General features: G+C 42.0%; 1 protein-coding gene across 1 annotated transcript in view; it reads left to right on the top strand.

The window, feature by feature from the left end:
* The window catches only part of LOC144769729 (killer cell lectin-like receptor subfamily B member 1C), a 36472-nt gene extending 22433 nt beyond the window's left edge, over window positions 1-14039 (top strand). The window contains exons 3-5 of the mRNA XM_078653910.1: window positions 1751-1902; window positions 2754-2866; window positions 13826-14039. Of these exons, the coding sequence (XP_078510036.1) occupies window positions 1751-1902; window positions 2754-2866; window positions 13826-13979 (419 nt within the window). The 3' untranslated portion in view covers window positions 13980-14039. The remainder of the gene's footprint in view (window positions 1-1750; window positions 1903-2753; window positions 2867-13825) is intronic.
* The last annotated feature ends 2293 nt before the right edge of the window (window positions 14040-16332 follow it).

Consider the following 16332-nt stretch of genomic DNA (forward strand, 5'->3'; position numbering starts at 1 on the left):
TTGCTAAAAGACATAGGGACTCATTTTTTTTTTAATATGAAGCAATAACAACACACTTTGTATTCTAAGGGTACATGTGAAGTGTACCAACACACACTGCTTTTGTTTTGTGATATTTTATTCTTGTGTTTTATGTAGCACCTTCTCACTCACTATTAGAAGAGGTAGAGTTTTGCAGAAGACATTAGGTTGGCAGTAAAATCTATGATTCCAGGTCTTAAGAGACTTCCTCTTGGCTACCCTAGCCATTACACAGTTTTGGAGTACTTTATGGCATTTTGTAACTTGTGTAGTCCTTCTGACCATGAGGTGATTTATCTCATTATTTGTGGTGTTAGTGGGTTTGATTCTCTTTTAGGAATATTGTGATGGCATGTATCAGTTGCTACACTTGTGTTCTTTCCGTGATTATTACTGTGGCCTATCTTGTTGCTTATTGTTTTTAGAGTAAGGAATTAGTGTGGCTGAATGAAGAAGTTAAAATGAACAGGCTAAGATTTAGAGTGAGATTGTGTGAGATGGAACTTAAGAACAACAAATTCCCTCCCGGGGATGAATTTAACCTCTTTCCGCCATTGCACAACTTTAAATAGGTGAGCCGTGAACAAACATGGAGAGTTGATCGTATTCCCATGAAAGTGCTGCTATCAGGGCAGCTGCAAACTCATGCTGCCGTGGACAAAATGCTTTCACAAGAAATATGGAGCAGCAGCTTCAAAGCTGCTCCGTGTTTCACTGTACAGGCAGCACCCACCTGCTTTTCAAGAGGGGAGAGAGATCCCCTTGCAGGCGGGTGTAGTGAGTGACTGCACCCACCTGCAAGGTAATGCCTGAGGGCGTCCATGTGACCCCTTTTCTCCCCTCCAGTGGGCTGCCTTTAGGAGGTGCACTAAAAATGATTCCCTCAATTGCATGGGCCCAGGCCCACCATTCAAAAGAGGGAACACCCTCTAATGATAGCACCGCCGTTATGTGTGCGCTAGAGCTATCTGCATTACAGAAGGGGCTGCATATGCGTCTGCAGCCGCTACTGTAATACCAAAGTGCTCCAAGGGTGCAAAAAGCAGTTACACTTGCCTGTTGCTCCTCCAGAGAACTCTGTGTAGTATGTCCCCTAGTGTATTTGGAGTGCCTTAACCTGCCCAGTATTCGCAATCTCTTCCCTTTCTGTATCGACTGAGCCGCCGAGATATTTTAAGTTGAAGAAAAGGTTTATTGAAAAGATTAATATGATCATAAGAACAATACTTCGTATATGCAGTTATTTGTTAATACATAGATACATAAAGGTTCAATAAAGAATAACAATAATACATAATATCCATTAAAATGGTAAAAGGATAATATATAAGATGATATGAAAACAAAGGTTCACAGAAATAACAATGTATGTAAAAAATACACAATTTTAAAAAAACATAGAAAATGAAAAATCAAGCATAATTATAGACAAACAATAGGAGGTCAAAGAGGCTTGATAATTTCTTGTTGTGAGGGAGCGGGTAAAGAAGTTTTCTTCATTGTATCATCTAGAAATTGTATGAATGGGCCCCAAAGGTGAGAACGGTTAGCAGCAAGAGAGGTAGGATGAACAAGTGCTGTATCAAGGTGATGATTGTGACATACAGCATACCACCAAGCTAAATATGACAATTTAGAGGAATCCTTCTGCCGAGATATTTAATAATCTCTTATACACCAGTCCGGGAGGGCATTGAGATGTATTAATGCTGCTGTTTCCTCCCATTAGAATCCACATGTGTGATCTGTCCTTACAACTGGCTGAGTTTTCGAGGAAGATGTTACTTAATCTGTGAGGAATTAAACTCTTGGACCGACAGTGAGGAATACTGCATCTCCCGCCAATCTCGTCTAATACTCATTGACGATGAGAATGCAATGGTTAAGTATTGTGCATGAACACAGGTCATCTTTTAGTGATATTGTAGAAACAAGCTGGCATGTGATGACACTATTGTAAATTATGTTCCCTAAGCTACTCTTTCTCATCTTTTTACCACACAAGTAACAATTCTACTTGATTCTAAATTGCTTTCATGAAACTTCATTCAACAAAAGCAATTCTAAATGTACATGGCCCAACACTGTGAAAAGGCAGGTACACTCATGTTGCGTGTTGCACTATGCCTACCACAAACGTTGATTATATTGCCTAACTACCACCAGATTAATTTAGCATGATTGGGACTCTTACTATAAACCTATAAACCTATTAAAATGTACCTATGATCATGTGCCCTTTTTTGCTGCTAAATTATGCTAGGTTAATAACATTAATCTATAACATGTTACAGTCGCTGCGTTCCAGTCAGTCACTTCTATGAGGATGGGTTTCCTCTGCTAGTCTACTTCCTGTGGTTACACACTACCCCGCCTTCATGTCTGGTGCAGTTTCAGACCCTTGCACAGTTACCTAAAAGGAATAAAAAGACCTTTGGTGTAACTTCATAGGGGTCTTTCACTAGAGATGAGAGATTGTGACTCCATTCAGGAACCATGATGGAAGATGGCTGTATTGTTTTTGTATTGTTTACCTGTACTGTAATTGTTGATATTGACACACAAGAAAATATAAAAGTGAATTGCCTTTTGAATTGCAAGATTATGTGCTGGGTCTACTATTGTCCCTGTCTCACATATATCTTCTGCTCTGCAGGCCCTCGTGGAGTGCACATCATGCAGGACTTACAATCCCTATAACTCATTTTTACATATGTTTCTTTTTTTTTTAGATTTTTGCACAGTACAAAGAAAAGAGTAAAGCCTACTTTTGGATTGGCCTGAGAGTCAACGAAAGCAATTCTGAATGGACTTGGCTCAATGGCTCCACACTGCGAGAAGACAGGTACGCCTGGAATCCCATTTAGCCATACTGCTTTCAGCAGCCACTGCCCATGTGTTATGAGAATCTCTAGTTTATACACTGTGGTGTCACTAAGAGTGGGAGGGGGCGTTGTGAGGCTTATGCATTCTGAATCTTGTGTAGAAATAACACATGAATACAAATTGGCTGAAGGACATCTTGGGTCAGATAAGCCTGGGGGCAGGGGGCAAAGAAAATAAATTGCTTATTCGGACAAATGATTGATAGGCTGTGGTACATCATGCATCTCTTTTTTAGTTGATATATGGCACGGATATAGACAACAGTCACCTGCCTTGGCTCCTTGTGTCTTCTGTACCCTAGGAGGATTCTTATCAAATAGCAGGGGTTTAGAGTTCGACCATGAAGCTCAAGAGAGATAAGGTGGAAGGTGTACAGACTTAACTCAGCAAGGAAGGGACTGTTTTATGGTAGAATCAAGGATGATCAAGGCCATCATTTTAGAACAGCGGCAGAGTATTGCTGATGGTGGGAGACATACAAAAGCTATTTGCAATGGATTTTAGGTCAATAGATGGCTGCTGCAAGTGATAAAAGACTGGCATTATCAATCATGGCATTTGGGGGCCCATCCACTCATCCACACCTTAGTATGAGGTAATTGAGAGTACTTTGACAGCGGCTATATCAGAACTAACTTCAAGTGACACTTCAAAATCTCTCAGATACTGAATACAAACAATGCATAATGTTGACTTTAAAATACAGTTCACCTTTATTGAACATGTAGCATAACATTTCAGTATTTTTTTTAATATTAGAAAGGTTACCTCACAAAAAATCCAAAATAGATTTTGTTTTTCATGGCGACATGCATTATGGAATGGCAGTCCATTATAATTAATGCTATCTTTTACGCTTAAAATTATTAAGTACTTCTCTAAATGAAATGATGATTCTATCCAACATATATATATATTTAAAAAAAATATGTCCTGATGAAATCTTTAATGTAGCATTAATTATGGTACCTTTAAATGCTGAAACATACATTGCATATATAAATATATCTTTAATATCCATTTGGCAGATACAACATACTTTCTAATTATTCTTAAATCCTTTCAATACAGATATCGAGGCAAACATATCATGGGCCCATGAGGAAGAAAATCATGATGAGATACAGGATCAGAATAGCTACTTCAGTGTTCTCGCTTCACCAATGGGCGTTACAAGTCCTGTTTGTGAAACAAAAGTGGCTCCCACAAGACAAACAACTAGACCTTCTGCACACGTACGTCCACCTACAAGACGCATAACACACTCCTACATCCAAAGACTTAGAAGGCAAATACCACTAAAACCACAACCCACTCAAAAACACTAGAGACAGATGAAACACCATAAAATGAGGAATTTTTGCACATGGAAAGACAATGTTAAATGTGCAAAATAAGCAATATGAGGGTATAACCATAATTTCCTTAAACAGGAATGAAAGATTGTCTTCCATTATTAGTGGCATTGATAATGTGTTATGGGGTTCAACAACGGAATAAAATACATTGCCACATAGTATTTTAAAATGCAAAAAATTGTAAGAATTTGAGAAATGTGCTACTGTTATGGGGGTGCTTAGCAGAAGAACCATACGTTTTCACCAAGAAATGGCCCACTGTAGCAAGGATCTAACTAAGGACTGGGGTAGGTAAAATCATCACTGTAATACTGGCAAACTATGCAAACTAATTCCAGTGATCAACCAATCCATGCTCTACAAATTGAAGTGGCTTCCAGCCACAGTAGCTTGTCTATGTCTGACATAATAAGTAGTCGTAGTCAGACTGCTGAAGGTCAAGGGGACAGGACAGAGACAAATATCAATAGGCCAATTCCTAGCAATTTAATAAAGAGGCATGTGCTATTTTAACCCGTTAGCCATGGGTGTAATTCCCCCCGCGGTGGGGGGGGGGGAATGTGGCTGAAATTATTGTTTTTGTGCAGAAAGGTATACCTTCCTGCACAAAAACTATTCTGGCCACAACACAGGGACACAGGGAAACGGGCTGAAACGCGTTGGCTTGATAAAAGAAACCTTGAAATTTTTTGTCTCCTATAAAAAGGAACTTTTGCAACACCATCCAATATAGGAAAAAAAGGGTTGAGATCCATTATTACCCCTATCGGTGTTGGCACAAGGGATATCTTGATGACAAGGGTTGCGACCCATAGTTTTTGGAAAAAGTTGTTTTTTACAGCCCCATAAAAAATAGGGCAATAAGGAAACTTTGTGTATTCATGTTTTTGTTTTAGACAAGACATTATATGATCATTTATGTAAGTCAAATTTATCTGTATATACTTTTGTGTATTAATGTTGTTTGTATTACATATTTCCATATCATTTTTCTGTATGTAAATGTAGATATCTGATATGCTCTTCAACAAATATATACATAGAGATATACATCTGGATCTCAGACCAGTGTGAGTGCCCCCTTAATCAGATTAACGATTGTGTGGAGAATAACTCTCTATTGAGGGACTAATTAAGGTTTCCTTCAAGTTTATAAATTATCTTTGATCAATTACCGCCACACCATTTTTGGTTTGTGCTGTAGGCCTTTTAAAATTGAGCATACGTCTGGTGGTTCTCTGCAAGAAGGCAGGGGTATGGCCGCAGATAGCCAGTTCTTGGTGAGAGCCACCTAGGAGCCATGGTGGGCACCCTACTATCATGGAGGAGCCTTGGGTTCAATTCAGTTTTCCCCATTCTAAGTCTCATTGGCATAGAAATATATGCTCCCAGGAGAAATATTTGAAGTTTTCAATCACTCCCAAATTGTGGGAGGTTTAGCACTATGCTCATATGCTCATAGAGTGCAGGGGCCTTTGCTTCTATGTCTTGTGTTTGCTTTGCAGCTGGTACAGATGAGTGAAAAGACTCTTGTGCTGAATAATATTCAGGATTAAATAAATTAGATTTCCAGTCAATCCTTGCAGGTATTAGTGACTGGTATTGCAAAAAGATACCATCTTAAAATGTTTTAGTATTGATTGTATTGTGTTTTTGTATTACATTTCTGATTCTAACCGTTAGGTGGTAACTTGTTAAAGTCAGTTTGTCCAATACACAGAGGGGGTTATAGTTTTTGAAGTTCTGTATTTGCTGTAGCATGAATGGTTAGGGACCTGTTTGGTGAAAGGATCTGAGGGGCTTACATTTCGGAGTTAATCTGATATGCAGGAACCTGCCTTGATGGTTGTGTTACAAAAACAGTGATGGAAGGAATGCTTTATTTAATCTCAGCCCACATCCCAGACCATCATTATTATACACACTATGCCACCTCAGTTTAGACCAAGTCATATGCAAATCAGTGTTGACCCTGCTCGAATGGGAAAAGTCCTGCCGGAACTTCCAGGCCAGGTCATCCCAGGAATCTGAACACAAGCAACATAGGACCGGCTTCACCCTAGTTATGGCTCATCAGCAAGGCATAGCTTTACAGTTAGACAACTGGGCGTACCCATCCCACTTATGGTGACACACTAAAATATACAAAAAAAGTATTGAATTAATCTCAGACACCAGTAATAGCAGTCCATCTCTATTTTGCACAACATGCCACTTCTAAGTGGACCCAGCCATATGCAAATCAGTCTTGACCCTTCTCCAATGGGAGGTGAGTGGAATCTATGTTCACCTAAGCGAGAGTGGGATTAAATGCACCCAAGTTCGATGGAGCTATATGTGAGCCATTAAGTCACCCCCCCAAAAAAAATATGTCCATTTGCCATGATACCATACGGTCTCATTTAGTGCAGAAAATGTGCATCAAACAGGCTATTTCAAAGGAACTGTATGAAATTCATCACAAAGTCTAAACAAGCAATATTAAAAAGGGTGACAAGGTTTCAATCAAGTTACGGTTGTATGTTCTTACAACGCATTCTGTTGCAATGCATGCCTTTACCACGCGTCATTAAGAGGAAGCGGAAGTTTCTTTCCGTTTCCTCTTAAACGGCGCCGATTGCCTGCACATCCTGACGTGACTTCAGGTGAGGTTTTTTTTTGGGTGGGGGAGACCCCCACAAGACCCCCTTTTTTTATTTGAACCTTTACCACATATGCCTTTACTACATACCTCTTAGTAAAGGTATGCATGGTAAAGGCTTTCGTGGTAACCACGCATGCGTTGTAATGCATGCGTGGTTAATGTATTTGTGGAAATGGCCGCGTTGTAGTGGCCGTTTCCCTCAAGTTACCTGGCCATATACGTAAAGGCAAATTAAGATTTTCACAATCCATCATAGGGTCATGGTGAACAAAGGGAGTGTGATCGCACAAGATGTGGAATTGTGGAATTTGAAGAGGTTTGAGGAGGTTTGCTTTGGCAAGCAATCTTGTTTCCCATCCCTGTTGCATCAAGATCAAAACCGAACAAATCCGTCACTGACCCAGATAAGAATCCTGTCTTTGTGTTCAGTTCTCAGAAGAAGTTTATAGACAACTATTTTCTGCTGCCACTTGCAATCCTTTTTGATCACTCCTTATGGAAAGTAATTGCTAATCCTCTGGATTTTCACCTATAGGCCAGTGTAACTCTACAGCACAGTTGGATAGTGATGGGTTTGTGGCAGCTAGAGTTACAAATGCCAACAGAATCAGGAAAACCAATTTGAGGATGTTGCAACATTGATCTGTTTTTGCTCTACTTATGGCACCTAGTGTGATCTTTGATGTTGCCTTCGGTATCGGTTTTTTTAGGAGAGAGGAAAAGGAAATATTATATTGAGTCACTTTTTATCATTTGTTATTTAAGGAGAAGAATGTGTTTTATTGAGTCACGTTAATTATCATATAACCTTCTTTTATTGTTTTATTTGCCTTGCCCTTTCCTACCTTTTCCAGTTTCAGTCAGTCAACAAAGCTTTATTCGATATGAAATATCTTAAAAGCATTCAACATTTAAAAACAGAGTACATAACAAATATGGTTAAAGAGAGAATTACATTAATAATCATTGTTATAATAAAAAGATACAAATGTATTAAACCAAAGCAGCTTTGATGAAGAAATAAAAATTGATAATTGGATTTATTCATCATAAAACTTTCGATCTTATAAGCCAGGCCCAACTTAGAAATTTGGCCACCCCGCAGGCTAGGGTTGTATTTGCTTCTGCTCGGAGGATTCTGAGGGCAGTAGAATGATTCCTGATCTCTAGCTGTCGGCACACAGGTTTTAACCATTTCATTCTGGGTTTAATGTAAGCCGGACATGCAAAAAAAAGGTGTGGGATATTTTCAACTACACCTGCACAGTGTGGGCAATCAACGGGCGTTTGGTAGGGAGGACTCCATTTACTCGTGTGTTCACGAACAGGGAGGGTGCCCAACCTGAACTGTATAAAAAGAGCCCTATCTCTCGGTTTCTGAATAAAATCCATGTAGGGCTCCAAGCGAGACACAAGCTTATGTTGGCGAAACTCGTCAGTCAATCTACCTAAATTAGGAGCTCTAAGCTCCTGGTTATCGATCCATGCCCAAAATGGTCTCTTGGTTTCTCTTTTGGACTGCGGAATCCCTGCCTCCCATGCAGTTTTAAGACCAGTGGCCAAAAGGAGCCTTTTTACATTAGCTAGCCAACCAATCTTGTATGATCCCTGGAGACTCATGACTTCTCTAAGGCCATCAGCATAACCAGATAACTCGGGGGTGCGCCACAGTCGGGCCCAATAAAGGAGGGGACGCAAAGTAATTAAATCCTTGATTGAGCGACGACCCAAGTCGCTCAGGAGTGGCTTGGTGGGGGTCCCCCTGGGGACCGAGGCAAGCTCTCTAAAGAACTTATTTTCTGCCAGGACAAGGCTATCTACGTTACCAAAGCCCCAAAGTTCAGCTCCATATAATGCACAGCCCACAGCCTTTGCGGTGTAAATCTCCAGTGCTGGGGTGATGGGCCTAAAGATTGAGGCATGATGTTCCCTCCCTATCACACCCACAACCCGCTTGTGGTTTAGGGCCATTTTTTCAATGTGTGGCTGCCATTTCAGGTTATCTTAAACTCTAATCCCCAAGTAATCAAAAACTTTCACACGCTCTAGAGGCACACCATCGAGAACGAGGGTGGATTTGGACGACCTACTAGGGTTAAAATGGAGGAGCTTTGTTTTCGATGTATTGATAACTAGGCCCCTCTCCTTACAAAAGAGGCAGAACCGATCCAATAACTTCAGTAAACCCGCTGGTGTTTTCGATACCAGCAGAGTGTTGTCCGCAAAAAGTAATGCAGGGACTTTGACACCTGCCAGAACGGGAGCATCGGCATTGATTTCTGATAAAAAGGAAACAAACCCATTCACAAACAACGTTAACAGGGTTGGCGCCAATACGCATCCCTGGCGGACGCCTCCGTTGACAGGGATTTTGTCTGTTATTTGTTCCTGAGTGCCCCATCGAATACGGGCATAGTTCCCATCATGCATGTGAGCCAGGAGATTCAAAATGGGTGGGGGAAACCCCATCTCTTGCAAGACCGACCATAGGCGTTCTCTGGGAACCAGGTCAAAGGCGGTCTTCAAATAAATAAATGCAAGATAAAGACCGCCTTTGCCGATGGTTACCACCTTCCAGTGTAGAAGTACCAGCCTAAAAGCCTGGTTTATTGTGCTTGTGCATGCCCTGAACCCTGCCTGGAATTGCGAGATGATATTGTTTTCTTCGGCCCACGAAAGGATCCTCTCCAAGAGGACCCTGCCAACCACCTTCTGACCTGCATCGATAAGAAAATTGGGCGGTAATTGGCAGGGTCCCCCCTGGACCCCTTTTTGTGAATAGGGACCACTACTGCTCCCTTCCAGGAGTCAGGGACTGGAGACCCTTCAAGCAAAGCATTGATCAAGAATACAAAATAGGTGGCCCAATGCTCGGCGTTTGCTCTAAATAGGTCACCCGGTATACCATCTTGTCCCAGAGGCATGGCTGTGACGATTTTATTTATGGCCGCCATCACCTCAATTTTCTCTATGGGGTCAAAGGAGCCCAAGGGAATAGAGATGGATGCCAAGGGGCAACTCAACGACCCACATCTCTCCAAAATCTCGTCTCCTGCATAGAGTCTCCTGAAGTGATCAAACCACTCCCCATAAGTAATATGGTTAGGGATTTGGTCCGGATCACAACCATTAGATCTTCTTACCAGGGCCCAGGAGTGCTCGCCGTTCTTTGACTGGCTTGCTATCTTCTGGCTAGTCAAATGCGATTCTTCCCATGTCCTTTTCGCCTCTCCGATGGCTCGTCTATACTGTTGCCTCGCCATACGCACCTCAACAGTATTGTGGGTTTTAACAGCAAGTAACAATGCTAGTTTTATCCTCCTACAATCCTTATTGAACCTTATGGGCTTGCTACTCATGAAGCGCTTTTTATGAGACGGAGCCTCTAAAAAGAGCGAACCCAACAGCTCAAGTGTTTCAACATAGATTGTCTCCACCACTGCGGGCCCAATCACGTTCATGCAAGCAAACGAAAGCTTAGCGGTCTGATCTCTTAAGATTTCCCCCGAAGCTAATTTTTTTTGTTCATTCAGAATGAATTTTTGCCATTTGAGAAATCCTTTTGCAATTGGATGGTATAATTGCCTTTGATAACATCTTAGAGCTGGTGATAGGGCGATGCACTATGTTTTGCCACAAGTCCAGCATGGAAAGGGATTAGAGGGTTATGGTCATTATCAATAGACGATATAACAATCATGTCACATACCTATTTCCATAGCCTCTTATCAAGCAGTATATAGTCAATTCTGCTTGGACATGACACCCTATTATAAGTGTTTGCTCCCAAGACATCGGAGGGCGTACGCCCATTAACAGCTCTTAAACCAAGTTCCAACATTAGGGCATTCAGTTGAATGACCACCGGTGACCATTTCTTGACTGGCGAGATCAACAGTAAAGGTATACCCCATCTTACATCTTCAACATGGGTTCCCAGAATATCATCATGTGCCAAAGGTTCAAACTTACAGTTTAGGTCGCCAGCAATCAGGGTGAAAGAGTCAGGGGGGCAGGACAAAAGTACTTCAGACAAGATGGAAATAGTTGAAGATTTTTCCCCTCCTTGAGTGCCCCGTGCATAGATGTTAAAAAGTTCTAAGGTTATATTGCCCATTTTGCCCTTAATCGTTAGTCTCATCAGGTCTGGTGTTAGAAATGAGTGATGGACAACTTTATAGTTAAGCGCGGCCTTAACCCAGACCATGAGACCACCAGATGGGCGCCCGCGTCCAGAGGAGATGGTAGGTATATGGAAACAAGAGTAACCGGGCTTGAACAGTGGCTCGAGACTCCATGTTTCCTGGAATACACACAAATCATAGTCATCAATAAAAGTGTTCCAGTCCGGGAGAGATAGCTAGTTGCGTAAGCCCGCTATGTTCCATGAAACAACTTTAAGATTCACAATAGAACCACCTCCTTGAGTTGAATCAGGGTCACAGGCATTCTCTAAATTATCCTCTAAGGGTGCTGGAACTATAGTTGGCGATTCGGGACCTGGACACAGGGTTGGATGAGGTGGACAGGCAGTACTATTGCTGAATAGGGCCAGAGTGCTTGAGCATACCCCTTCATGAACCTGAAGTCAGTCGACGGCCTCCAAACCGCGAAACCGGTTTTGGATAGAGATTTGACTTGGTGTTGGTAAAGACTCCAGCCTGCCCCCGTTGGTCAAGCCCCTCCCATTCCACTTTAATAATGTCCACTCTTCATCTACAGTGGGAAAATATTCGGGGGGATAAAAATAGGACAATGGGAGGGATAGGATGGAAGCCTTTGGACTATAGTATTTCCAGTTACAAATGTGCTCAACTGTCCTGGGATCTTTAAAATTAACAAGGACGCAGTCCCCCTAATGTCCTTAGCCATATGTTCCACCCAGGACACCCTTCGTACCATGAGTATTTTACTCGAAATGTGCGTTGGCAATGGTCTATACTTGTTTAGCCAATCGGCAACTTTATTTCTTAAAGCCATGAATGAATCTTGGCCTGGTTTACTCAGGGCCGGCACCCTTGCTAAAACCACCAGATAGGGGCTTACTTCCGGGGCAAGTCAATATTAACTACCCCCATCCCCGGAGCCTGGGCTACGGGTTCCCCAACTCCCTCCTTCAACTGAGCTGATTTGCACTGGGTTGGTTTCTTAGTTACTGGAACCACTGGTGCCTTAGTTGGGGGGACCGTTGAAGCCTGTAAGACAGTAGTCGGAGCTAATGGGATTACCCGATCAGTAGCGACCTTCCCTCCCAGGGAGTCATTTGAAGGAACATTGACCCTTTGTATAGTTACCATCTTTAATGAGTCAGCAATTCCCAATGATGCAAGTTCAATCTTGCTTAATTGCTGTTCAATCTTGGTCAATCTATCTTCAGCTGGGCGAAGAAAGTGTTTCAAAAGATCACCCATTTTAACCAAAAAGGGCCCTCCATCCATACCCTTCTGCCTGGGCTCCTTAAGCTCTTGCCCCCAGCCTCAGCCTGGGGTACCATTCTCGTGGGTGTTAGACCTTCATTAGATGCGTCTACAATTACAGGGGTAGTCGCAATGGCCTGGTCCCCTGCGGCAGTGGTTACTCGAATATTTTTGGGCAACTTCACTTTCTTACCACCAGTTTCATTAGCCTTCCCTTGCTTATACTTTGGAATAGCCCCTTGGCGTCTCTCTCGTAATTGCCTGGTATTGTGCTCCTTAACAGGACTAGCCACAGTCGGTAACTTAAGGGTTGTCATCAATAGCGATTCAGAGACCGTAGACTGGTCCCCTATGGAAAGGTGGTCCAGGTCACGAACTGCCAACTGAGAGTTTGGTGTTTCGGGTATCATGGGTACACCAATACCGCTAATAGAGCCATGATGTTCTGGTGTCCGGGCATTGGCAATATACCCCAATGATGACCTCCTAGCAAGTGCTTAGTCCTGTGAGACCCGCCTCTCCATTAGCGTAATCCCCTGGTCATTGAACAGAGTTGACCCTGACGATAAAATTGTCCATCGTTCCAGTAAGGTTTGAATTGGCTGCCTTACTCCTACTCTCCTTGGCTGCCATATTATTAGAGGTAAGATAAGAATGCAACTGAAGTACTTACAGAAAAGGTCCCTGATTATAAAGTTGTTAAGGGGGTGACCCGTCCGGTCCTTATCCGGTCTTGAACGGGCTTAAACGGGCCTGCCCTTGGCCCGGGTTTCGCCCGGCTCGTCCCGCGCAGCGGGTGTCTCAGTCGCTTTTGTATGACATGTTCATGCCTTCGGGCGGGGCGGGGCTGGCAGGCGAACGCAGACCAGGTGTGCTGGGTCGGGCAGGGACTCCTGGTACTTCAAGTCCCTGCCGGCGTTCAGCGCTCGCTCTCTATCCATTTCGATGGCACCCAAAGGCCCCCACTGTAACAGGAGCACAGGTAAGGACTCTGTCCTCGCGGTGCGGCAAGTCGTGGGCTCAAAACCAATTCGCCTTCCTCCCACAGCGGTTAGCAGGGCTCTCCTAGTTCCTCACAGCAGTGCGGCTCCTTCCTTTTCCAGTTTGGACATTTGTGAAGTTACTCCCGTCAAAAATGCCGTTGGAAGTCATTGTGACTGTTACTTGACAGTGATTCAAATAAACCCACCTATAACGTTCATACTTATTTATTTAACTCTCCAAGGTGCTACAAGCCATAGGTGCACTATTCATTTTAGTAGTTTCTCAAATTGTGTCTCTTTTCTATAACCATTAGTCATTTGCTACAAGTTCACAGTTTGACTGAAATTTCTAAAAGGACATATTAGATGTTGTGCCTGTATATCCAATGGATGGAAGGGTTTGAAAAGCTATGCAGATGCAGGAAAACTAAAAATACACCAACAACAACTTCACAAGTTGTTCTGCACTGACCAAGCTGTGATCCCCAGTTCATCAGTCTATTTTTTCTCTAACAGCATCCTTATGAAATACAATGGCAAGTCTGAATCTAATTGTGGTTCCTACAGCGACAAACAGATCTTCCCGTTAAACTGCAACAGCAAAAACAAGTGGATTTGTGAGAAAAAGGCCATCCAGTTTGACAAGAAGTGTTTCGGCTCTAACCGATAATCCAAAGACTGGTAGTGAATGTATAAAGGAATTTTGGTTTACATGTACTCTCATGAAATAAAAAGCATACTTTTTTACTTGTACTTGAACAATGTCTGCTTTGTAGATATTTAATACTTAAGACTCTTTGTTATTTTTAAAAGCAAGTTTCTTTTGTAATTGCAATAAAAAGTGATGGTTGACGTGACATAGTTCTGTCCGTATGTATGTGAATCTCAGGTGATCTTTAAGGATACAACTTGCATTATAGAGCACAATCACACCATATATTCCATTATAAAACGACCCATGTACCAATATCAATTGTCCTCATCATATACCCTCAATATACATTGTCATCATGCATTTAAGAGTCCAAGTTCAATGTGTTCTCTCCACAAAAAATGAGGGCAAACTTTCCAATTGTATTACTCCACCATAGCAAAATTTACAAAAATACCTCAGGAGATGTAATGGGGAGGGAGGGGGTCAAGGGATCATTGAATGAAAATAGCAGCAGCATAGTTGAATGGGCATTCAGGAAATCAGTTAAACATATAACATGACTAAGAACATTATATACTAGGGAAGGTATCTGTGTGCTGGTGAATCAAGTTGCCTCAGAAATGGTGGTCCTTCATCAGACATTAAAAGTTGCTAAAATGATACAGACTCTTATATGATATGGATGATTGGCCTAGATGGCAGCTGCTTGAAAAGCAAAACTCTGTTTTACCCCAGAAGACATGCTGAGCTTTGGAGAACAGATGTAAAGCAGGAAGAGCTACCACTGGGTCCAAGAGGGTCGAGGGGTGGATCCTAGCTGTCACTAATCAAGTGCTAACCAGTCAATGCATCAAATATTAAGGTAAACTACCTAAAAGACATACAACCCTGGTTTAACAGGGAGCCAATGTAGTGAATTCCTTGCTTCAGAAACATAGTTCCTTTGCCAGAGGGCACTGATCAATCTACTTCTGGTATTTTGGACCACCTGCAGCCAAGACAGAAGTGAATACGGTAGACATACTTAAGAGCACTGGTATGATTCAGGAATACAATGATGTCTGTCTCCACAATGCCTTTGTAATGAAGAGTGCGGGCTGTATTTCTAAAGCTCATATCCGAAAGTTTTTCTATACCACTGCACAAAGTGAGTTCCAGGATCATGTCATTGTCAAAATAAAAGAAATGTTTTTTTAGCTGGGAAACTGGGCGTAAATCAAGTCCCATTTGGAAGACGGTGCAGTTTGATTCCCCTACTGGAAAATCTGCTGTTTTATCCACACGCTATGACTTCCATCTAGTATCCACACAAACAGAAGACTATAAGACTGCAGATTGCAATAGTTTTCGCCAAGACCACTAACTATGATGTAAAGTTTGGTGTTAACAACGTAAGCCTGGACCCAATGGAGTCCAGTTTGATGATGTTGAATACTGAGACTAGAAACACATTTAAAACTGATGGAAGTTATGCACATCCCTTGAAACTAAAGCAGATGATAGTTGTGTGGAGTAAACAATATTTCCCTCAAAATGTTTTCCCCGCAGGGAATTACAATGCGGTCGTTACAACAACTGCGTTGTAACCACGCATACCATTACTCCGGAAGTCGGAACAAAGACTTGCTGAGGAGGCAGAAGATGTTGGAATTAAAATCCAATACCTTCCCTACTGTCCGCAGAGACTGGACATGGAATAGTCAATTTTACTATTCCAACATCAAGTGCCCCCCATCCGCAAGTCATTGTTACGACTTGCGGGCTAATGGGATGCGTGGTTACAACACGGTTGTTGTAACGACTGCGTTGTAATTCCCTGCGAGGAAAAATAATGTGATAAAAGAGGTATATTTGTTGTGTGGTCTCTTATGGAATGGCCTATTTTGAACATGTGTGACACACAAGAGGACTGCTTAAGATTGGAAGAAATAGCAGATAGTCTACAGAGAGGGATATTGTATGCCACTGTATCGAAGACCATAGACAGTTCCAGCATGATGTATTATACTGCATGACTCTTATCAATACATTTAAGTGTGTGATCCCAAAACCCAGCCTGATCTTTTTCTGTAGTGCTGATAGCCCTGAAGCGAGATTGGAGAGGCAGCAATTTTGATGTTCGAGAAAGCCTGTTATTATGCTTTCAACCAAAATGTATCAATCTCCAAATACAAAATGTTGATTAAAAAGTTAACTTTCCAAGAGAAAATGTAGCCTGTCTGAACATAAAATGTTATATAAAAGGAATTTCATCATAAACAATGAAAGCACAATGAATCTTCACCAAAGCAACAGTGCTGGCAATACCCCCAAAAGATGCCAGTATTAATGCAAATCAATAATGAATTATTTAGTATCTCGAAAATAA

The sequence above is a fragment of the Lissotriton helveticus genome, chromosome 7 (assembly GCF_964261635.1).
Source record: "Lissotriton helveticus chromosome 7, aLisHel1.1, whole genome shotgun sequence".
NCBI lineage: Eukaryota > Metazoa > Chordata > Amphibia > Caudata > Salamandridae > Lissotriton > Lissotriton helveticus.